At 32.2% G+C, this 26426-nt stretch overlaps 1 protein-coding gene across 1 annotated transcript in view; it reads right to left on the bottom strand.

Annotated features, from left to right (window-relative positions):
• Positions 1–22418, bottom strand: part of LOC129981476 (nose resistant to fluoxetine protein 6-like) — a 34177-nt gene extending 11759 nt beyond the window's left edge. The window contains exons 1-9 of the mRNA XM_056092324.1: positions 22061–22418; positions 18206–18378; positions 18017–18107; positions 14007–14112; positions 13065–13273; positions 9199–9375; positions 4717–4810; positions 2521–2613; positions 445–613 (exon numbers count right to left, since the gene is read on the bottom strand). Coding sequence (XP_055948299.1) covers positions 445–613; positions 2521–2613; positions 4717–4810; positions 9199–9375; positions 13065–13273; positions 14007–14112; positions 18017–18107; positions 18206–18378; positions 22061–22394 — 1446 coding nt within the window. The 5' untranslated portion in view covers positions 22395–22418. The remainder of the gene's footprint in view (positions 1–444; positions 614–2520; positions 2614–4716; positions 4811–9198; positions 9376–13064; positions 13274–14006; positions 14113–18016; positions 18108–18205; positions 18379–22060) is intronic.
• Positions 22419–26426: the final 4008 nt, after the last annotated feature.

A 26426-nucleotide genomic window follows, 5' to 3' on the forward strand; every position in this document is an offset into this window, starting at 1 on the left:
TTGTAAATAGGGTGAGGATTGGTAAGGGGCACGTAAGGATAAATCTATGACCATGGGCTTTTAACCCTAAAAAAAAAAAAAACAGTAATCGAAATTAACGTTTAAAGGCTCGGGGTATTGTTCGTGTAGTTCTGTCATTAAAATCTATTAATTCTAGCCTGATAGTCTTTTATAATTATTTCTTTTTGTTTGAAATGAAACTTATAAACATAATTTTTTTAAACATTTTATTTTATAAAAATATATTAAATAAGTCAATCATATTTTTATATGAAAAAGTATGATTTCCATTAATAAAAATTTAAATTTAACTATAAAATTAATTTTTTTTATCACAAGAAGGTCCCTAATAAAAATATCAATTCTTGTTTCAGTTCTATCAAATTCTGGAAACGTATAACACAACACTAAAAAAATAATAATAAAAAAAATGTTTAAATTTACTTTTTGAATATCAGGCTGGAAGTTGGTGATATAAAGAAGATTTCTCCACCATGAAGCATCACAATTTGGATCAGTACCAGCCGAGGCATCAGGCCATATGGGTCCAGTACCGAGATATTTATTTAAAGTTGTATAAAAAGCTACTACTATTATGTATACTGGAGTAAGCCTAAAGAACAAACAATTTCTTATTATTCTGTATCATACTGTATCAACAATTATAATGGATAAATATATCGACAGGAAGCATTAATTGGTTCCAGAAGTTTAGCAGATATGTTGTTGGTTGTTGTAATCCATTTCCATCTAGTAAATTCATGTGTCAAAGATGCATGATAAATGAAAAGTGCTATCTTATCTGTTTTTCAAAGTGACCGAGGAGTTTAGGTAGTAATTGAGGTAAAAGTAATATTTAAGTAAAACATAAAGGATAGGACGAATTTCCAGCGAAATTTCAAAGGGAGCTAGCCAAAATTTGAGTTCCTCTGAGATGAAAACGAAAAGGTCAAAGCAGCCAACCTGACCGCTACGAACAAATTGTTACCAAAGGATTCATATGAAAGTTATTAACATTTGAAACCCGTAGGAGAGCCTCCTTTTCATCATATTCCCTTATAATGATGTTATTGTCCCCTCCTCTCCAGAGTAAAATTATGGACTTTCGATAACTGAATGCAATGAGTGCCCAGACATTTATTTTAAGAGTTCTGCATAAGAGAATATTGAGTAGTATAGGAAAGAAAATCGGTACTTGTATAATATAAACCACATGTCATTGGTGAAAAATAGTTTCGAAATAGTCTATAAGAGGCGATTAACATGGCGATGACGTGGTCATACACGCTTACTAGGAATACGAGTTTGTATTTTAGATGATTTTTTTTCCGATCGATTGAAACCACAATTTGGCAAAAACTAAATTTGTAGTCATAAGATCATATACCAAATTTAATTTATTTAAGATATTGCGCTTTTGAGTTATAGCGCTTACATGCATATGAAGGTACCGACTAAACGATAGTCGATTTTTTGACGAATTCGGTTCTAAATTTGATACAGTTTACTCTCCCCCTAGCGGGTCACCTGGAAATGAGGATGAAATACTTCTGGCATGGTGATTGGATCTCGCCAACCTGGAGGGTACACGTAAAGGTAGGGATCTGGCTCCTCTCATCGATGACGGGACGTACTTCCTTAGGGAAAGGTTGTACCGTGGCTGGTGAGGGCCTTTAGGACTCAACCATAGTATTGCTGTTGCGGCGGTCTGGTCGTTCAGTATTTATTATCCGTGTGCCTTTGGGAGGATGGGAGAGTCAGTGATATGACTACACTTTTACTCTTTAGATCCCAAATATGTGTACTATTTCTTTTATCTAATTAGTTCTTTTTGTTTTGTAGTTATTGTATTAATTTGTATTCGGAAAGCTCGACAGATAGATTTCCTCTGATTGCATTTCTATCAAAATTTAATTGAAAACAACAGATTTGGTGTAAAGACCACGTACTGTATTTCATCCATCCATTTAGCTTATTGCGTTTTCGAGCAATTGTATTCACAGACTGACCGACAGACAAACATTGTTAAATACACGTTTTTAGAACTCATTGAGGTTTGGAAAATGGGAATTCGTCAAAATGTCGAATCGAAACTTTTTGATGAATATAATAGTTTATATCTGTATACTTCGCAAACGAGAAAGTAATTAAAAAATTATTGACAGCAAGCCGGAAGGTAAAATTCTGTCTGTATTCATTCTTCCTCAAAAAAGATCCACAACTTTTTGAACATAGAACGTGAAGTAGAAGTATTTTCAAAACAGAATGTCAGCAATTATCTATTTAATTTTTAAAAGATTTCTTTAAACGTTTTGTATTTTGCAAGGAAATAATTTAGAAAAATCGAAATAGTGTGTCTGTTGTGCATTTAATGATACGAATGATGTTTCTGATTCATTTATACGATCAGGGACTAAAACTCATTTGCATGAAAATATGGTGGTCTGATAGAATAAAATTATATATATTTTAATTATTTTAATGAATTTCTTATGAGTATTTTTCTGAAAAACAACTTACCTTATATATCGGTGGATGTAAAAATACAGCCAAGGAATCTTGCCATTGGTTTTTTCACATTGTTTAAAGAATAGATGTGCAACTAAAAAGGCGCTGAAAAAATAATATTCATTAAAAGATTATGATACCATCGAAAAAAATTGAAGACATTTTTAAAGAAGGATTAAAAGACAGTTTTGAATTATATCTCCCAGCGTCTGTCAAATCTATTTAAATATCATATTCAAATCATTTACAGCGTGTTCTTAGCATGGCCCAATTAGTAACTTCTAAACTGCTGGATATAGGTATACATTTTTCGTTATACAATTCTATAAAAGCAATAATATTTTAAGTTACTGAATAGATAACTGTATTGCCGAAAAAAATTTTAATGTCTTAAATTTTATACATTTATCTATTTTATTAGTCATATTTAGTAAAATATTTTTGACACACTAACACTTTAAACAAAAGAAGTTTCATTTTTCTACAAACCAAAATTGATCAAATTATGAAATATTTGAAATGAAAGAAGTGTCTCATTTATACTGCCAAAACAAGTGACTTATATGGCTTTGAGTTTCCTTTTTTTTAAGTCAAGGGTCAAAGAAGAGACCTGCTTCGCTTGGTGGATCTTTCTGGTGGTAGCCAATGAACTGATTTAAGTAGTCAATAGTTTAAACACCAAAGAAATGATCTAATAATGAAGATTTATTTAAATCTACCTGGCATTTTTTTGAAGAAATAATTAATTAAATTATGAAAAATTACAATCAATTGTCAAAAATTCTAACTTTTAGAAAAATGAATAATGCAATATGAGACTAGATCCAAAATAAGCATTTTAAAAGTAACTGTTAATTGCTATTAATGTAAAACATTGCGGAAAAATTTCAAACATAGTAATTTTTAAAAATTAATTTTTGTTTTACAAACTGAATTGATTAATTAATTTAAAAATTAATTTTAATTAATTTTTAATTAATTATAAAAATTATTTTTTTTTGTTTTTTTTGTCTGTAGTACAATGAATTACATTCTGTTTTAAATATCATCTAGTTGTAGATCTACAATTTTCAATAGGGAATTCAAAATTCGTAGGTTATTTTTGCATTAAATAACTTAAAGAATTGTGAAATATTAAAAAATCAATATGAATAGGATTATACAATGATAAAACATTAAAATAAAAAAGTGTTTAAACTGATGCCCTAATCAATTACAGTATGCGCCAAAATATACAGTACTGAAATGAAAAGATGAACAAAATTACATAGAACTGAAATGAAAAGAAGAATCAAATTGCTTTATTGTCCTCTGTGAGTTTATTTTTCATCAAAAGAAATTAACATACATACATATATACACACATACACACTATTAGCGTGTTGATTTACCACGGTATGCATAATGTAAGTGTTCAAAGTGTGCCCCGTCTCGCTGTAGACAGTGTTCATATCGTTCACGCAGATTTTCAAACATATCCTGAAACAAAGGTTGCTGCAGACTTTTGCAAAAAAGAGATGATTTTCTCAAGTAATGCAGGTACATTTCTTGGTGGAACTTCACTGTTGAATACACTCTCTTTTAACATTCCCCGCAAGTAGGCTTCAAGTGGTGTAAGTTCGGGGGAATCGGACGGGTATGGGAAGTCAGTATCACGTGAAATAATTCGTTCTGAAAAGTTTTAGAGATTTTAGTTGCATTAGCATGGTTAGAGATTTTAGAGCGGTATGGCTCGTCACTATGTCCTGTTGATACCATTGTCCTATTCATCTGAATGTTCCTTGCACGACAGAACCTTCTCAAATTCTGAGGAAATGGCTCGATCATTTATTAAACTTCTCTTGGAATTGTTCTGCCACCTTTTTCAAACTCGGCCCACTTTCAAGACCGCTTCCGTATGAGCGGAAATAATGCTCAACTACAAATACTATTTCCTCCGTCAGGAGACCTATTTCCAAAATAACTACACAACTTTCTTTTCTTTACTGCGAACACGTGTAGCTGGAGCTATGCCTCGTCGACAAACGTAATCACGTGTTGGAGATGCGCGAGTTCTAGTACTCTATATTTTGGCGCATACTGTATTATCATTCCGATCGGTATCGATGATTAAGTATTGCGAAATTAAATTCATTCATTATTAACACTAAAAATTTCACATCGTTAAAATTTATATTTTATGGAAAACAGAAATCTTCAAGTTCCTACCTAAGCAGAAAAAACGCATCAACAGAATAAAAGCCGTTAAGAATGATTTCAAATGACCAATGGTCAATAAAATCTCCAGCTTCAAGAGGGTTTCCTATATAAACAAAAAAAAAAAAAAATATTTATATTCCTCAAAATTCATTAGCTTTCATTAATACAAAGCAAAAAAAAAAAAAAATCTATATACAAATTTAGTTTTTTTATTAAAAAAAAACTATAAATATTATAGAAAAAAATGGAATTTTTAATATATAGGTAGTATAATAATTAAACATCCCGATGCTTATCTCTATTAATAATAGAGGAGAATGTATTTGTGTTAGAGCTCTATAGAACAGGCCGCTGGAATCAGATTTACTTAATTTGACACATATATAATTAAGAAAGTGAAAATACGCATTTTTTTGGAAATTCAATTATAATCTTGGGGAATTAAAAAAAATCAAGCAAAGTTTACGTTTTTCGTAGACAACTTTCGAATGAATTTTAATAGGTTTAGTTTAGTTATATTAACGTTCCGTTTTAAAGCAACACTATGGCTATTTTGGGACGGACCTCGTAATTTTGAACCGCGGTCAGATAACGAGCACCTAAGTTGGCTGCCCTTCACGATACCACACCAGCGGGAGGACGTTTGGCCCGGCCGGTTTTAACATGCACCAGAGACTCGTTCACACGACGGTTATTTCAGGGAATCGGGTCACGAACCTGAAACCCTCCTGTTCCTAGGCCGGACCTTACCACCAAGCCACCGCGGCCCGAATTTTAATGGGATACATGTTAATATTATCAAATATAAATGAGTTTTATAGACTTGGAATTATAAAAAATTATCTTTCCAATGACTAATTTTAATTCTAATTCAGTTTTTTTTTCGGAATTTTGACAATTTTTTAAAAAGATTTTTTTTTTATGTAGTATTTGTAACAATACTTTCTATGTTTTAATGAAAGTGAAACTATTTTATTGTTTCAACAAATATTGTATCCCGCGTTTTTTCGTTATAGAAGGCCAAGGAATGAGAATTTTGTATTCTTTTATTTTATTTTTTTGGCAATTCTGTAATGAAATTTACTCTCTTATTTTTTTCTTCTTCATTTTTTAAGTGTTAACTATAATCGGAACCATCTTAGATAATATTTTTATACCTTTAAAATAAATTTTCAAAGCCAACTAACAATGTCTTGGGCTATCTCATCTGTTACAAATAAATGCGTCTCACCATTCTAATGGTAGAAATATCTTTATGAACACTTACTGAATTTTCATAGCAATCTTACGTTTTTCTGAACTAAAATTTACTTTTAACTACCTAAAAAAACTCGAAACATAAAATGCCCACTCCGTTTTCTTTTAATGTTTGACCGAAATCTTTATTATCAATTTCATTTAAGACACTTGGAACGTTTCAAAGATGTTTAAATCTAATTACAATATCATTTTGAGAAAAGTCATTAAGTACTTTTTTTCCCTTTTAACCCTTCAAATATTTATATTATTGAACAATACATTTAATAAAACTATTTTATAGTCTGTGTATTTTCTGTAGGTGGTTCAAGGTCACATTTTCCACCCCGTTATTGGTTGTCTGGTACCAGTAACGTGGTAGAAAATGTGACTTTGAACCGCCTATAGAAAATACACAGACTAGAGTTGAATATAAACATGTAATTTGGTGATGAAACGATAAAAATAAAATTGCATGTTTTCATCCATTTTTGCTTATTATAAAGTCCACTGTCCTCTTTAATCGCATTGTAGACCTTAACCGGTTACTCCAATTTGCCCGAAGGCACTCGGAAAAATCTGAAAGATGGGCCACCGCGACAGAAAGTCTAGCGGGAATTATGGTCGAGTCTTAAGGGCCATCACCGGCCACTGTACAAACCTTCCAGTGGGAAGTTTTGTACCGTGGCCTTAATATCGATGAAGTACATCCCTTCATCGATGTTAAGTAGCCGACCTCCTCCCTTTGGATGGAGTGAACCAAACATCATAAATGAAGCTTTTCTTCCCAATTTCTGAGATGCAACTTCTCATTTAGGTTAATATTATTTACAAAATTCACACAACAGTTAAAAGTTAATCATGAAATAGTTCATCGATCAATTCGGACACACACACACACACACACACACACACACACACACACACACACACACACACACACACACACACACACACACACACACACACACACACACACACACACACACACACACACACACAACTGCTAACAGGCAGTTAGCTTATACGGATATTCCAAGGGTATCCACCGATATTTGTCGGGTGGATCTTAATACAGAAGTCCGAATCATAGGGAGCTTCTCAGAAAATCAGGAACACCTTCGAACACCCACGTCTCTTCGACTCCTCCTCAAAATGGCTCTCACTGCTCTTCTCTCCTTCTCTCCAAAAAATACCTCATTTGATTTCCGCCAGAACTCCACGTCTGAGTTTCTCATTGGTGAACTTCAGTTCCTTGTCACTCAATAGCTTCCCAACAATGCTTCCTCAATGTTCTCTAGTCGATCGTAAGAGTGTCCGTTGATGATTCATTTTTGTAGCTAACCCTTCCCGGACACATGCTAATTATATTCAATTCACAGCTAATACAGGCTAAAGCCCACCTGACTTCGACATTTAATGAAAATTGTTGTTGGTGAAAGATGTGATGAGTCCCTTCATAAAAAGTTTGACACATGGATGTTTTGACATTCTTCTCCCTAAAAATTATGATGTCTTTGAAACGACATAACGCATATATGTTGTCCTTTGAGTGATGTCCTTGAGTGACACAATGACTCCACTGGCGAAGAGGATCCCTCATTTGGCAATCCGAAGGCCGATGTGTGGGAAAACAGGAGAAGTTACATCTTGCCGGAATGCCTATTATCAGGTGAGGGAAACGAGGAACGCTACAATAGACTAAATTCGTGGTAGTTAAATTGCCATATCTTGATTGAAAATAAAGTGTATCCAAAGGACCTTCCTGCCACAGGTTGCAACCAGCTGCCATTTGGTTAAATGACCATTCTGTTTAATTGCATTGCCAAATTAACAGTCGATAAACACGAAGAAATATCCCATTGTACATCTTTGATAAAATCTATGGTAGTCATGTCATATGCCTTTACCATTTTGGAAAATTCTAAAAGTAGGCTATATTTTTAACTTGGTGATTCCATATCACTTTGCATATCAGATGCTGTTAAAACAAGAATGAGCTCTTTATATATAAACCAAATTAGAAATAAATAAATATTAAATTTAATGCAAATAGAATCAAAAAGAAAGATATGACGAATCTGGCCTGAAGACTTTCTAAAGAGTCACCCTCAGGCATGGATTAAAACCAAGGATTTTTTTCTGTGAGATGTCTGACTTTCGTTCAAAAATATTTAACCTTTTGACCCGAAAATTCCAGGAAATTGAGGTCTAAACAGAGCAAAATTGAACAAAACCCAAACCAATTTTGCTGCAGTATTACTTAAATTTAAAAATTTGGAAATAATTCTGCTTGTTATTGTGTAATTTATAGTATTTAATTTTGTGACACTAATTTCATTGTCAAAACCACAATTTTCTGGGAATTTCGGGTTACAAGGGGTCAATATTTTTCGATGGAAGTCAGACTCTTCACAGGAAAAATCCCTGGTTTGAATCCCACCGTCAGGGTGACTCTTGAGAAAATCTTCAGGTCGGATTCATCATATGTTTCTTTTTGGTTCTTTTTGCATTAAACTTAATATTTATTTCTAATTTGGCTAAGTTCATTTGTGTTTTAGTTGTAGCAGCATTAGCGCTTTCTAAATACAATATCTTTTATTAGTTTGGTTCAGGAAATATTTAATTCTTAATTGAATTTCATAACGATTCCCTTTGGATTGATAGTTTCTCTTTATATATCGTTATTTTACATTTAATAACATTATTATGTTGTAAAGCCTTTAATTTATTGACATTAAAGAGCAATAAGCACATTCCATTTGCTTAAACACATTTTATAATTGAGAAAATATTGAAAACAGGCAATATGATGCAGCAATTCTATTAGGTTCAGTATTCAAAATTAAAATAAATCGAATAAATTTTTCATGCATATCTATTAAATATAAATTATTCGCGCAACATTTGAGCATTAAAATTAACAAAATGATAAAAATAAAAATAAAAAAACCTAGAAAAAGTAATATTGGTGAAAACTTTAAGTCTGACGAACAAGAACTTTTACACTTAGTGTGACATTAAATGCACTTGATTTTCAGATGAGTTTTTACAGACAAATAAAATTTATTGCTCGAAAAATTTTAAAAAGTTTTACCAACATTTCTTTCACTTATTTTCAGATAGGTTATTTTAGAATATATCATTTTACCAGAAAAATGACTGAATTAATATTGCTTTGATAAGAATTTCAATAAAAAAAATTGATTGCACAGAGTATTTTTAATACAATGTCAGATCAAGAAATATGCTTACGTATGGCTGTAAAGATAATTGCATATGCATGACAAAGAATAACCCAACTCATGCTTAGGAATCGGATTCCATGAAGACAAGGCAATTGTCCTTCTGCGCTATCAGTATTAAATATCCTTTCGCCATTGGTTATCAGGCAAAAACAAGTAAAGAAATCTTTGCTTCTCTCCAGCCATGCTGAAAATAGAAATAAAACAGTAAATAATTAAGAAATATTGCAACTAAAATAAGTAACAAGTTTATAATTTTTTTTAAAAAAAAGCAACAGAATTAATGATTATGTTGAATTTTTCTCCATATTTTTTGAAAGATCAATGGAATATGCAATAATGCCCACTAAATAAAAAAGGTGATACAATGGATTGTTCTAATTATAGAGACATCAGTTTTATTATATATCACTTATAAAATTGTGTCTAGCATCTTATACAAAAGACTTACACAATATATAGATTCTCAAATTGGAAGTTATTAATGTGGTTTTCGCAAGGAAAAATCTACTAAAGATCAGATTTTTGTACTTAGGCAAATTCTGGAAAAGACCAGAGAATTTCGTATTAGTACACATTGTCGTTTTATAGATTTCAACGAAGCGTTTGATAGTATTAATAAGAAATCACTTGTATGAAGCTGTGGCTGAATTTCAAATACCGCCTAAACTGATTAGAAAATGAAACAATAGCGACGCTGAGAGTCCCCCTGGTCTTGAATGGGGTACCTTTCGTACTGAAATGGAACTGTTCGCCTAGGTTATTTATCATTGAGGAAACTCAGGCGAACTGCTTCTTGATCCTGATATGCATTTTTCGAACGTTATTGTTATAGAAAAAGAAAAATAGCGACTCTATATTGCATACAAGCTTGAACCTGGAACCGAATGCTCTACCACTAAGATAAGCTACCATGCTTAGTTACATTGCCCTGATTTCAAAGTGGTACTGTTGTTTAAAGCAAAACGAAGTAAAAATTGGGAAAAACAAAGCTATATGGCACCACGGTTTGAACTGGAGCTCTCTAGATTTGCAGTAAATCACCAAGATATATTCAGCCTGCTGTTTCTTGACAGGGATATGTATTTTTTGAATGTACTTGTTAAAGAAAAACAGTAGACAAATAAGATATCTTATGAAAATTATATTTGCACTTAAAAAGAAGTAAAACAATACGCTCGTTTTAACATATATATATGAAATATGCATATGTTAACAACAGTATATATATATATATATATGATATACAGAATTATAATTATACATACAGAGTGAGCATTTTCATCGTGATTCAAAACAATTCATTTCCTAAGAGATACAAATAGTCACATGCTTCAAATTTAAAAAATAATCAAAATGACGTAAGGTATTTTTTTATATTGTTTGATTCAATTACGGACAATTACTGAAAAAATTATATCATCTAAATTTATTTTAACTTTTTAATTTTTATGCTATCTATCCTTCGGTACTATTAGCCAATAATAGAAAAATATCCTAAACATACTACAATTTTAAACAGAAAAAGAGCCGGCGTCCTGGCATAGGGGTAGCGCGTCTTCCCCATGATCTGGGCGTCCCGGGTTCGAGTCCCGGTTTGGGCATGGTTGTTCTTCTGTTGTTCTATCTGTGAGATGTGTGAATGTGCCCTCCTGTAAAAAGGGGTTGTGCAAGCGAATGAATGATGCGTGAGTGGCAAAGTCGTACTCTTGGCCCTAGTTGGCGCTGCTGTAAAAAATAAGAGACGTCCCCCTCAGGCTTAAATCGCTGTCTTCGTAACAGCGGGCTTGTCAGTGACAAGTGCCATAAGAAACAAACAAACAAACAACAGAAAAAGAAATCCTTTTTTTGAGACTGAAACCGATCAAGTTAAGAAAATCTGTATTTCAGGGTTTGTGGCAATTTTAAGGACTGCTTCATGGAAAATCCTTCATTCAATCATTAGCTGGCTAAAAGTACTAAGATTTAAAGCATCATGATTTAGTCAGTTTAGGTAGTTGTGGAGTGGTACTTTTTTGTTTAAATTTTAAGAGCGTCAAAATTATTTTAATAGAGGATATGAAAGGACTGGGGATCAGGTAAAAATAAATTTCAGAAATCTATTATTTGATTCAAACAAACTAAATAAAATTCTTTATGCTATCGAAAGCACTTTTCTTATTCGAAGTGTATGTTTATTACCATCGATTTAGAAATTAATTTTAGGCTACTATTAAAGTATCTATGATCTCGAATCAGACTTGTGGAACAACGTGGTGAAAAATAAAATGTCCTAGATCAAAACAAGAATCCTAGCGCAGTTCCTCCAAAATAGCGAAGATTTACTTTCTCCAGAACCAAGAACAGAATAATTTATTGTATTAATTCATCAATCAAGAACTTCTTCAAGCCTATTAAAATTTATATCAAGTTCCACGAATTTATTTTCCTTTCTAAACTTACTCCTTTTTCCCTGTTGTGTTGCATATTTTAAAATAATTGTATTGGCATATACAGGTGGTTATCAAAATAAGGGAACACCTTAGATTTATAAAGAATTCTTTATTGGTATGGTGTAGGACCATCTTTGGCATGTAACACAGCTTGGATTCGCCTTGAAATCGATTCATACAAGTGTTGAATAGTACTTACAGGAATATTGTATTGTTCTACCATGGAGATATTGTGAAAGTTCTGGGAAATATGCAGGTGGAGGATATCGATTCCGTATTGAAAGCTCTAAAATAGACCATAATGGTTCAATTATATTGAGGTCGGGTGACTGTGCGGGCTAAGGCAGATGTTTAACTTCATCCTAGTGTTCATCAAACCATGATTGGACAAGTCTCGCTGCATGGATAGGTGCATTATCATTCTGGAAAATTCCATCTCTTGCAGGAAACAAAGTGTGCATCATAGGATGGACTTGGTGGGATATAGGATGGACTAAAATTTCTCTATACTTCTCCCCAGTGATCCTCTCTTTGAGGGTTACGATTGGTCCAGCAGAAAACCACGACATTGCTGCCCATATCATGACAGATTTATCTCCATACTATAGTTGGAACCAGACAGTCACGATCATACGCTTGTGCAGGTGTCCTCCAAATGTGCACCTGCTCTGTTGTAGGGAAAAGTGTGAAACACGATTCGGCAGACCATATTACTTTCTTCTACTTATCAATTGACTAGATTTTGTGAGTGTGACACCACTGTAGACGACGTTTCCTTTAACATCTGTGACAAATGGCTTGGGAATTGCTGCTCTGCCTTAAATGTTCTGTTTATGAAGGTGTCTTCTGATTTTAATAACTAACATTGCAGAATCCACGTAGATATTGAACTCTGGGGTCACTTTTGCTGCTTGTTCGCTTTTTGCACATTACAATCCACTTCAATACCCGTCGGTCTCTTTCACTGAGCTTCTCTTTCCGCCCACTATTTTGCTTTTCCGAGCTTGTTTTGTCGCTCTGTGTGTATGCTATTGTGACTTTAGACACCGTACCTCTAGAAACGCCTAAAAGTTGGGATATTTCGGTCACATTTGCTCCAGCTGGACGGGCTAATACAATCTGACCTCTTTGAAAACTGAGAAGTTTGACATTTTAAGCTTTTGAAAAGAATCCAAAAATTACAGAACTTCAGTAAAGTTAATACATATTACCAGAACATATACATTGCTATTTATAAATTAAAAATGTCACTTTCATTCACAAGTGTTTCCATTATTTTGATAACCACCTATAGTGTATAAAATGTAATCTTTAACAAGTTTTTTTAAAAATAGATATTTATGCTTAGAAGTTAATCAACTGGCAGGGAATCCTAAAGGTTCGGAGTTCGTGGATATACTGTGGTAAAAAGAAACGAAAGTATTTATAAATATTTCGAGAGTACCTGGTAAGGAATGATGATTGCTTCCTTTATTGGTTACAGAATTAATATTTTGGTGAGACAGTGATTCCGCATCACTGGTGTCAGAAGGATTTGCAGCAAAATTTGTTTCAGACGAAGCATCACTCATGGGATTTGCTTCAAATGATCTTTCATAGAGAGTTATTGAGCTTCCTGTCACAGCCAGGAGGATGAATATGGATATCAAAAATCTGGAAACACAGAGAAAGCTTTAGAACAACACTGAGTTTGTAAAAATTTTTTAAAGTATAATATCTGAACCAGTTTGTTTCCATAGTTGCTGAGTTTATGACATTTTTAGAAAGTGATAGCCGGGAAGAATAATTTTAATATTGACAGTGAAGTATTTCGATGATGTTACTGCCTAGGGTTAACTAGGCTTCTTTTTTTGTGTATATTTAGCCGAATATTCTGTTATCTCTGAATGAAGTAATATCGACAGGATTTATTGTGACTGACTGCTATCTTTATCAAAATTCATCCATATCACTTTTAGCATATCATACGCTTTTATGCAATAAAATTCAATGAGTTTATAATTTTAAATATAACAAAATTTTTTGAATCTTATTCATTTAAATGCAAGCTACAAAAATGACAAAATATAACATAAAAAGGATTATATACACCTTTTAAAAATTCAAGATTATGAGCAATCAAAACATTTTGCTTTAAAAAGTAGGCATGTCCCTCCAGTTAATAATTTTAATTGCTTATAACTCCTCCAAAATTATTAAAATACAATGTTTTAACATTTAGCTTCTGATGTCTTCTAATATTTATCGTTAAAATAAAAAAAAATGATTTTTGTGTTCAAAAAGAATATGATAAAAAAACCCCTGAAAAACCAAACTGCACATAATTTTATTCATAAATTATATATTTATAAGAAAAATTAAAGTATTAATTAAATGATTTAGTTACATTACAAATATGGCACCAGCAGATAAGTGCTTTGGAGACTGATGACATGTCAGAGTCGTACTGTTTAAAACTGAACTGATTTTATCGCTAATGTCAGGAGGTATATCTGAAAATAAAGTGCAATTTTCAAACAAATGTAATCGACAGGATAATTTAAAAATATTTTTGGCAATTTTAGAAACAAGAAAGCAAAAAGGGAATTACTAAAATTCACAGATTAGATCCATCGTTTAATGCCAGAAACGGAATCACTCCTCGCTTTTGCTCTAGCTTTAGGACTCGTTGATTTCACCAAAATAAGGATGAGTAGAGAGATAGCTTTTTTTGTTTAGTTATATTAACGTTCCGTCTTAAAGCAACACTAGGACTATTTTGGGACGAACTCGCAATTTTGAACATCGGCCAGATAACGTGGACTATACCTGATCTGGCACCTACACCAGCGTGAAAACGTTTGGCCCCGGCTGATTTAACGTGCATCAGCCCCGCTTACACGACAGTTCTTCTGTGGAATCGGGTCTTAAACCGGAAATCCTCAAGTTCCGAAGCCAAGAGTTTATCATCGAGGGCTGAAAAGAGAGATGGAGTGGAAATTTTTGCATTTACTTTGCAAAACCGTACACCCGGCTATCAGCGAAATTACATGCATAACAATACGCCATATTGAACCTGGAATTGAAGACAATAAATATACAACCATCAAAGTAAAATAAAATAGCACGGTTCAAAATGAAAAGCGGAAAAAGATCTATAAGAAAACGCATTCCACGGGACAAGGATCAAGACATAACAAAGAATTTCTGAAATGCGATCCTCTTACACAATTTTATCATCTCTTGTAGAAGCAAAATTATTCAAAAATAGCAGTCTGAAGTTTCAAAGCGGATAGTATTGTGATGGAATTTATGCGTGGAAACAGAACTTTGACGTGTTAAGAAATATTTTTATCATCCTGACAAATTCGAAACATTTTGTTTCTTTAAACAAATAGTAAAAGTCGAGAAAAAGAATTTATTTATGCTTTAATGTTTAATTAGCTTAAAATACCACTATTTTTAAGTCAAATTTTATTGTTAACATGTAAGATATAGAGATTTTTTTTTTTTTTAACAGACGATACTGAGAGACCTCTGTAGCTCGAACTATCAGCCCGCAAAGCCACCAAATTTTGTACGGGGACTATTGACGACATGGGAAAAAGGAATCCACCAAAAAAAATTAATTTGAAAAGTTGCCGATAGGGAGAATGTGGCGGTTTTGATCTAAATTTTAAGTTTAACTGCGCGATAAAAAATTTAAAAAGCTACAGTAAACAGATAAATAACAAAAAATTAATTTTTCCACACACGTGCTTTATTCGAAAAAATAACTTCTGTAAATGGTTACAAATAAAAAATAAATAAAGGATATCCTATTCGACTTCCTTTTTATTCTTTCTTTTGTTGCTTTTATTCAGTACAATCGTTTTCCCGGGGAAGACATCGGATATTTACAATATGAACGCCATTTTCTTGAACTAATAAGCATTGCATTCTGTACACCGTACTCTATACTGTTGAATGCAACTTTACAGCAGACAAATTCATAACAGTCCATGTTATGTTTTCCTTTAAAACTGATTTGTTCGAAACTCCACCAAGATAAACCTTCGATTTTAAATAACCCCACAGAAAAAAGTCGCATGGGGTTGTGGCCATGTGGCATGGGTTGGTGAAGTAGCCATGCAACACGAAAACAGCAACTAATGACTCTTTCTTCTGTAAAGTGATGGCGCAACAGTTGCTGTACGGATGTACCAATATGTGGTGAGGCTCCATTTTGCATAAAGACAATTTTATCTAAATGTTGCCTTTGCTGAAGTTGTGGGATAACAAAATTACTCAGCAAATCATGATACCTTTGAGTGTTTACGGAACAGGTCTACGGTCCTGTTTGGGCAATAGTCTCAAAAAAGTATGGTTCGATCATAAAATCTTCCATAAAACCACACCAAACAGTTACTTTTTGAGAAGGGAGTGACATTTCTTGAAATGCATGGGATTGTTCAGATGTCCAAATTCTAGAATTCTGAGTGTTAACAATCCCCTTCAAATAAAAATGGGTCACATCACTCCAGAGAATTGTCCAAGGCCAAGTTTCGTCGACCTCCATCTTGGCAAGAAATATCAAAACAAAGGTTAATCGAGGATCATAATCTGTAGGTTTTAATTCATGTAAAGGGCTAATTTTATATGGATAAAATTGAAGAATTTTTCTTAAAACTGTCATACTTGTGAAGTCCTAACATCCAATTGTCGGACGATTCCACGTGTGCTGCTATTACCAGCAGTGCTCGTCTGATTTCTTTCAACGATTGCAGTCTCAACATCTGTGATCGTATTTTCCGATACCGGTTTCCGTCCTCTACCAGGCCGAGTTGCGAGAGAACCTGTTTTTTCAAATTTTTTAATCCTTACTTTCACTGCATTAATTGATAGAGGTCCTTTACGTAAATTGTTTCTACTTCTAAATTCGTGAAGAGCAGCCACTGCATTGGATTGATTAAGATAAAATAACTTCACAAGTAATGCACGCTGTGCTGAAGTGAGACGCATTTTACAAATCAACTGATACTTGAAACAGATTTTCAATGCCCTGTTTCTTTTTTATAACTCAAAATATTGGCGTTGGTGTCGACTAGGTAATCGGGATTTTGTAATTTACAATTTTCTCCCTTGTTTTATGTAAAATTTTAGTTGTCTTAATGTGTAAAGTGCCACATTTCCCCATATCGGCAACTTTTAGAACAATTTTTTTTTTTTTTTTTTTTGCGGATTCCTTTTTCCCATGTTGTTAAAATTTGGTGGTTTTGCGGCTGATAGTGCAAGATACAGAGGTCTTTGAGAAACGTCAGTTTAAAAAAACACCCTGTATATTAGAAAAGACAGATATTCTAAATTAAAGAAAAATTTGGACAAATACAGGGCAATTTTTCTAATCCGGACAGATTCAGCATACATTTTTAGTTTGCTACAAACAATCAAAATTCGAAACAATAAATTTGGAATGATTAATCACATTAGTTAAATCATTATTCTAAATTCAAGAAAAACCACTTTTGTTTAAAAAAATGGCGATAAAATGTCAATTAAATTATGGTATTCCTCTTTGGTAGAACTTATCTCTCATACATACCGGTAAGTATTTGGATACCTGTTATAAGAAACAAATTGTTTATATTCAATACCTGAGGCAATTACAATCCTAACCCTCCGGGGCATGCTTTCCACAAGTGTTTGGAGGATCGACAGCAGTGTTTTCTTTCATTCCTCTTGGAGAAGAAAACCAATTCTGTTCGCACTCATTTACAAACCAATTTCGACATGCCTTGCACCACCTCAACCGAACACCGCAGTTGGATTTTGTAATCAAAGGCGTATGGCTGACAGCACGACCATGGTAACCAAACAAATGAACGTCCTTGAGGATGGTATTTATCGAAACAAAAGTCCCGAATGTTCGTTGGGACTCCTGGGGTTTGTGAGCCATCGATTTGATGCGGTTTTTCCCGAGTTTCTTTGAAAGTCTCTATCTCTTAGTTTCATGGGTCTGCCGGGTCGAAGCACATTCCACTCACAAATTACCACTCGACAATTGTGAGTGGTCGACAATTACCATTTACCTTTCATTTCTTAATCACAAACGCCACCGTCGATTTTGGAATGTTTAACTCATAGATATGTCCCTTAAGGATTGGCCATTTCTATGATATCTGACAATTACGCCTTTCTCGAAGTCAGACAGCTCTGAATTTCGGGGCATCTTGCATGCAACTAATGCTAATGCTGTTTCTTACACGATATTTTACAGAAGGCGCGACATAAATCAGGACCGCAGATGTATCCTCATTTGAATGGGTGTCCAAATACTTATTGGTAAATAGTATATATACAATATAGTACTTTATTTATAGATTTATTGTTTTTTGCGTATGAATAATTATCTCTACCTTTTTTTGCTTAAAAACTTACCAGTTAAATTTAGATAACTGGCCACGTCAGGGATAATTTCAGACGAATCGCAGGTATCTGGCAGACAAACAGCCATAGATAAAGTTAAATCCTATAAGGAAACACCATTATAATTTTTAATGTTAAGAGAAAACAATTATTTCATGTTTTTTACAATAATAATGATGATAAGGATCGAATTGTACTTACGCTTTTCATCATTTTTAAAGTCGTCTTAAGAGTACAATACTTTCCATGGAAGTCACCAACACCTTCACCTTTTTTTGGAGGGGCGTAGATTTGGAGGCATTCATCAAATTCTCCTAGCCAACGAATATTTCCTTTCAGAATCCCACTCTCAGGCTTTCCGAAAGAGTCCAACACTAATTAAATGGAATACTCTTTACGTGAAATAAAAAAGAAATGTGTATGTGTGTATTGTTCCCAGACAAATCTATCGTATTTATGAAATTTGATACTTATGCAATCGTAATGGAAATTCAATACATCTCGAAGCTCGAATTTTAAAATTTAATTATTTAAAATTTTATAGATGAACTAAATTTTTCGAAAAAAAAATTATAATAAATTAAATTTTGTAGCGGTTACATAATTCTACCACTTTCTCTTTTGATACAATAGATGACGTTACCTTATTAACATCAGGGTATATTTCCCATGATTCTTCTTGGAGGTCACTATTAGATTGCATTCTAAGTGAGTGTCTTGTACTTTTGTGTTCATGTTTGTTTTGTGTTGTGAAAATAATTAAATAGCTGTTTCTGAAACTCGTCTATTATTTTTATAAGGAAGTTATCCTTTTACAATTTTTATTTAATATTCTGCGTTGTTTTGAATGGATTTGTCTCAGTATTTGCACATAATACCGTTTTTAATGATTGAAGGAAAAAAACCACAACAACAATTGAGCAACATCGAAGACAACATACAATTTTCATTATAAGGAAATTTGCTTTACAAGTCTGACATAACCTATTGAAATACGATAATTTCTTTTAAATTTGTAATTATCCAGAAAAATATCAAGAATTAAAACGAAAATTCCTGCAACAAACATTCCGATTCCATTTATCTTTTTGAAATTTTTTGAGGACATTATCCAAACATTTTTCTCCAACTTAAAAATAGAACAATCAAAAATACTTATTTATTGATTTTTAATTAAATTTTTCTCTGAGGTGGCCAAGGATCTTCTTTATGGTCTATGGAAGGATCCACGGAAAAAGCGAATACTTCTTCGCCGATTTGGCAAGGATCCAAATAACAGAATCAAAACTCATGATAATTACTTTAATTTGATTTCTAATACTATTGTTTGTAGCAACCTTTCTAATGTCATTCTTTCTCATTTTTAGGCGGGTCTTCATTGTCCATCATTCGATTTTTAGGTTATAATTCACTAATGCGATTTTCAGTTAATAATTCACGAAGTAAAAAAATAAGTGCAAAATCATTATTACTTATTTTATTTGATTTTTATAGTTACATTTCCTGATATTGTGGTTTCATTTTTACTTACATGCGTCATGTTAAAAGTAAGACAATGACGGCACTGCTGGTGAATAAGCAAATGCGGGATATACCCTGCCAATCAATATTAAAACCTAGTCTGAAACAGTAAACTATTACACTCTGATGTAGTTATATTTAATACCTGCAGCTGAGAAAAAAATGAAATCTACGATTGCAAATTTCAAATTATCATGTGAGAACATTATTATTTTTTAAGTCATTATTTGTCTTTACTAATTTAAGTCTTTAACCAGTTTAAACCGGTTTGAAACAATCACTAGACTTCTCTATCAGTCTCTCTCTCTCTCTCTCTCTCTCTCTCTCTATATATATATATATATATATATGAAAGCTTAAAAAATTATCATTATATATATATATATAATGATAATTTTATTAAACTTACATTTTCAATTTTTCTAGTTCTCAAACAAAGTTTTGGATCTCGACCAATTTTGAAATGGAGAAAAAAAAAAAAAAAAAAAAAAAAAAAAAAACCCATCGTTTTTCTAAATATCGACGCATGCGTAATCTGATTGTCCCGTGATTGTTTCAAATCGGTTTAAATTGGTTAATAATTTAAATTAATGAAGACAATTCGTAAGAATTCAGAGAAAGAATAATTTAGAAATCAAGTTATAACTTTAGTTGGCGATAAATCGCCAAATGGGACAACCTTCTGCATTATTTTCTAATAACCCTAAAAGCGAAAAATTAATGCCTTAGAAGCGATAAATCGCTAATTTGTTGCCTACGCATTTTCAGGTTCAACAATTTGTTGCATACGCATTTTGAGGCTTCAAAGACCTCAAACCAAAACAACATCATGTTCTGACATGATAAAAAAAAGAAGCAAACGGAACTTTACTGAGTATCTTATCGCATAAAATATAGACGATGAAACAATAAATGTATGCTTAAGTTTATTTCTGGGAACGACTCTTTTTAACACATAAATACAATTTTTTAATAGATAAATCTTATAATTTTGAAGCAATTGACTACGAAGATTCTTATTCAGCATCCCTCTTTAAATTTCTGCGCCATACCATTAAAGCCCATTTAGTCCAGAAAAGTTCAAAGAGTACCTAACTCATTTATACGACATATCTCTCTATGGAATTGGGATTCGAACCTGGAAAGTTACCTCTTTGAAGCAATGACCTTATCATTTAATCATTGCGGTTCGGTACCTTTTATAAACAGTGGTCAAATCATAGACATTACATCGAACTGGTTCCTCTCACCAACTTCCCACGCCATACTAATGGGGAAGGGGGAGAAATACAGTAGATTCTCGGCGTCAGATGTCAAGTACTCCAAGCTCATATAGATAATGTACCTTTAACAGATTCTGTTTTCTAAACTGGACTCTTCTGCCTCAAAACCAAAAGCTTATTGTGATGCCTTTGAATACATATGTAGATTAAAGATTCATACTATTTAGCAGAAAAGGATAAAAATAAGTTTAATAGATGCATAATGTTTGTAAAAATTGTTATATAACATTTTATACGATTGTAATGAATAGAATGCATTCTATGCGCACCAAATTTTGAAAAGAAAAAAAATCGTGTTTTGTGAAAGGAGTTAAAACTCTATCTTTCTATCATAGGAGGCTTGATAAGATTAATTGTTAAAGAATAATTTATAAACTTTTGATTTATCTAACTTATAAAAATTATACGTTTTTGTAACCAATGAAATGTGCTCCCCTATTTTATTAGGCTTAAACTGAAAAATTAATTTCTTGAAAACACAAATGTTGTCAATTTCCACAAATGTCATTGTCAATCCAAAAGTCAAAATTTAAAAGTTAATTAAATTATATAATTAAAAATTAACCAAGTTTTTGGCGTTTTTCAACTGCAATTCTGAAAACACTATCTTATAAAAATAATATTTAAATTATTTTAAAAGTAAAAAACAAAACAAAACAACAACAACAACAAAAAAAAAAAACATTTAAAAAGATATACCAATTTTTTTTCAGTACAAATTTTACTCTAATTTTAAAAATTATTTAAAAATATAATTACAGAATCTGTTTGCTTTTATTATGAAGAATTTTAGCTATCTCCTTATAACATCAAATCATTAAATTGAGAGCTTTAGCTATTGTTAATTTTAAGATAAAAATAACTTTTTTGGGACATTAAGGGAAGTAGAATTTTTACTTTCGCTCTTATTTTGTAACAAATAACACTTTCAATTTGCAAGCATGGTAATATGTAGTAAACTGAGTTTAATTAAATTAATAATTAAATTAATTTAATTAATTTAATAAATTAATAATATAATCAATTCAAATAATATGTAAAATTTGAAATAAATGTATATTAGCAATTTAACATTTAAGGAAAGTCAATATTCCGGACGAAAAAGGGAAGGAAAAGTCACCAAAGGCTGCTGGAGGGAAATATTTATAAAAATTTTCAGAAAATCGGAAATAAATTTTAAAAGATAATCAATTATATAGCAATCATTAATAAAGATTATATAATAAATAACATTACAGTTAAAGATACTTACTTTTTACAGGCCATCCCCCATAAGGGAGACTTTCAAAAATGTGTTTGAAGTCCCGAAAACACTTGTCCGAAGCATTTTTAGAAAGTAAATTCTCCAATATATGATAATTATATTTACCAAGAAATTCCTTAAATTCATTTAAAAATGCGCTATCTTTTTCTGTAGCAAATATTATACTTTTTGATAAATATGAAAGTTTTGAAAATCTGCTTATTAAATTCGCGAAATTATAGGAATCGTGAGAATCTGCTTGAACAATCTTTTCAGCCAGGATAAAATTATTAAAAATTATTATAAATAACAAACAAAACAATTTTGTTGGATTCAAATGCATTTTTTTTTTAAAAAAAAACGTCTCTAGCTTTCAAACAACTGGAATAATGAAATTTCCTTTTGTTTTAGAAAAAAAAAATGAATCTATTGTGATATACGAAAATAACGGAAACAATGAATTGGATGCTTATCATTTCTTCATATCAGTTTTCGCATTTCTTAGCGTGCAATCACGCGTTTTATCATGCTCATCATAATAAAAGGTCAGAGAATTGACACTACATTGAAAAGTAGAAAAAAATATTACATAAACTTAAACAATCGGATGTATAGAAGAATGTCATCTGCAATGTTCAGCATTTTTTTAATTAATAATCTGAACCTAATGTCAAATACCTTCATTCAGTCCAACGTCTCTTTTTGTCACATATTTTTTCCACCTTGGCGTTTTTTTTTTCCAGTTACGTTGAGTTCAGATTAAGTTACTTTAAAGGGCAGTACACTAGGAATTTGAAAATCATTGAAAATGATGATGGCAATAAGGATTTGAAATAATGATGGAAGGAAACTGTTGAACACAGTGCAAAAGAACGCAGAAACCTTTGTTTGCGTACTGAAATGCTCTATTTGTTTATTCGTTGTCACGTTGAATTCGGATACATGTTATTTCAAAGTGTAGTACAATTGGTAGTTGAAAATGACTGCAAATGTAGATAGAAATAAGATTTTAAATAATGATAGAAGGAAACATTTGAACACTGTAAAAGAACACAGAAAAGTTTCTTTGCATACATAAATGCTTTATGTGTTTATCCGTTGTCACGCTGAATTCGGATTAAGTTACTTCAAAGGGTAGTGCAATAAGTAGTTGAAAATTATCGCAAATTATGATTAGAAATAATGATGAAAGGAAACATTTGAACACAGTGTAAAAGAATGCAGTAAAGTTTGTTTGTATACGTAAATGCTTTAGGTGTTTAAGCTGGATTAGGTTACTTCAAGTGGCAGTACAATAGGTAGTTAAAAATGATTGCAAATGATGATAGAAATAATGGTTGTAAATAATGATGGAAGGAAAAAGAACGCAGAAATCCGTTTTGTATGTAAATGCTCTATGTGTTTATCTGTCGTTACGTTGAATTTGGATTAAGTTACTTCAAAAGACAGTAGAACAGGTAGTTGAAAATGATTGCAAATGATGATAGAAATAATGATGGAAGGAAAAAGAATGCAGGAATGTTTGTTTCTGTATATAAATGCTCTATGTATTTATCCGTCATTACGTTGAATTTGAATAAAGTTACTTCAAAAGGTAATACAATAGGGAGTTGAAAATGATTGCAAATGATGATAGTAATAATGATTGTAATTAATGATGGAAGGAAAAGAAATGAAGAAACGTTTGTTTGCATATGTAAATGCTCTATGTGTCGAACCGTTGTCACGTTGAATTCGGATTGTACATCAAGGTCAGTACGCTAGATAGTTGAAAATGATGATAGAAATAATGATTGCAAATACTACGAAGCTACAGTTGTAGCCACTAATTCATATATCGAATGACATTGATTTATGTCATAGCGTTTATGAGTCATTGTATTTACATGCATGCGAAAGTACAGATCGTCAGACGATGAACTCATTTTGGTTTAAAATTTAGCAAGAATCTAGATTTTAGATGTTAAACCGGTGCAACAAATTTTATCTAACTCTTTGCGTTTTGCAGTTATCGAGTTCACTTGTACTCAAAGAGTTAGACAGACATACTTCTTGTAAATGGGTTTTATTCAAAATTTGTTAGCTTTTACAAGACCATGAATGTTTAGATTTTCAATTTCAGAGTACCACAAACAAGAATTGTGTGCTTCGCAATAAAGTTAAAAAAAAGAACAAACTCAATTGCGGACTGGTGTGTTAATTGTATGAAATTAGAGAATAACAATTACGAAATATCGAGCTTTGATAATTTTTTTCTTTTAACGTTCTTTCGTTGCCATGCAATTAATGTATATCTAATAGAAAATTGATTATGTATTTTGGATGTTGTAACGTTTCACCTTTTCCTTACATGGTAATTCGTATTCCGGCCAGATGTAACGTCACCCGTTTTCCCTCACATAGTTAAGTGCCTATGGACCGCCAGATGTGGATCCTTTTTGCTAAGTCGAGCCATTGAGTCTGGTCATTTGTTGTATCTAGATAAAGGGTCACAGATGTGTGTTTTGTCGTTTCAAATATATCCATCATATATTCAAGGAAGAAGAACGTCAAAACAACCAGATGTTAAAGTTTTTTCCATTATGAAGGGATCTCAAATCTTCGAGAAACGATCAATCACCAGGAGCCGTTGTCATTAAGTATCGAAGTGAGGTGGACTTAAGCCGGTGTCAGCTGTGAATTGATTATAATTAACATGTGTTCGGGAAAGATCAACTACAAAGATGGATTATGAACAGATATTCCCACGATCATCTGGAGATCGTTGTGGAAGCATTGCTGAGCAATTATTGGGTGATAGGGAACTCAAATTCACCAATGAGAAAATCAAAGGCGGTGTTATGACGGAAATAAAATGCGGTATTTTTGTTTGGAGTGAGAGAGAGAGAGAGAGAAGAGGGAAAAGAGAGGAGAGCAGTGAGAGGGGTCGAGGGAGAATTCGGAGAGACGTCAGTGTCCGCAGAAGTTGTTCCTGATTTTGGTAGAAGTGTGACTCGGTTTTCTGTGTTAGAATCCACCCGATAAAGATCGGCGGATTTCTGGTGTAGCGGTTTTGAACTAAAACAGCTGGTTAGCAGTTTTTTGGTGTCTCTTCTCCGATTTGATGGAGGAAATATTTCATGATTAAACTTTCAACTGTTGTGTGAATTTTGTAAATAATATAAACCTAGATGAGAACAAGTTGTTTTTGCCTACATATATAAGACTGTAAATAAAAGAATTGTTTTGTTACTTTATTCTCTTATCTGATCGGTCAGGGTCAGGGTCAGGATATTACAATGTCTTTTCTACCGACCTATTGAAATCAAAGTTTGCATAAAACTACAATCACAAGATTGCATAGCAATATTCATTTATTTGAATCCTTATATTTTAGATTTTTTTTTGCTTTATTTGAATCTCTATATTTTAGATTTTTGGAGTTTACTTTTATGGGAAAGTAAAGACCTATAGACGTTTGTTAGCTTTTTGACAGATCTAATTCAAAATTTGGTAACAATCTACGCTTTAGGTGCTGCAACCATGAATCATATTTAATTTATCTATGTTACTTATTTGAATTGTCTATTTTGTTACTTATTTGAATTATTTAGTTTACAGGCAGGCTAAAATATAGATCAATTGGTGGCGAATTCCTTGGTGCATATTGTTTCAAATTTGATGCTAATCTATACTTTAGATTATAAATCTGTACATCAAATATGATTCGTTTAGCTATTTTCGTTTCGTAGTTTTCGCTTTATCTTATATTAGATAACTGGGAAAACGGATTCATCTAAATGGATTTCTTTTAGAATTTGACAAAAATCTAACAATTTGATGTTAAGTCCGCACACCAAATTTCATTCATCTTTCATTCATTACAATGTCATCTTAGTAATTTTCAATAACCGTGCTGAAAGGTAGACGGACGTGGAAACAGACTGACGTCACAGGAAGATCTGAAACGGGAAGATTCTCAAAATCTCGATATCTGAATATTTAATGATTGCAATGATTTCTGTTTGTATTTGAAGGAGGAAAAAATGTACTCTTGTAATAGAAGTATACTGCAAGAATATATTTTTTAAATAAAAATAGAGGTTCGACGTTAGTATAGTAATAATGAAATATTATTTTCCAATTTTTGAAAAAAGGACAATATAATAGTGTAATTTACCTGAATTATTCAAAGTATCCTGATGTGTTTGAGATATAGCATTTTTAGATTGTGAAAAGGAAACAAAAATTCTATCACATTAAAATGAAAAATTCCGTGGAAAAAAAAAACGCAGATAACCTTTCCTTCTTTCAGGTCAGTTAAATAATATATGCTTTAACCTTTTCAATTATTGCCAATGTCAACTGATGTTATCTGATTTTTTTAAGTCAACTT

Source organism: Argiope bruennichi, chromosome 8, assembly GCF_947563725.1.
Source record: "Argiope bruennichi chromosome 8, qqArgBrue1.1, whole genome shotgun sequence".
NCBI lineage: Eukaryota > Metazoa > Arthropoda > Arachnida > Araneae > Araneidae > Argiope > Argiope bruennichi.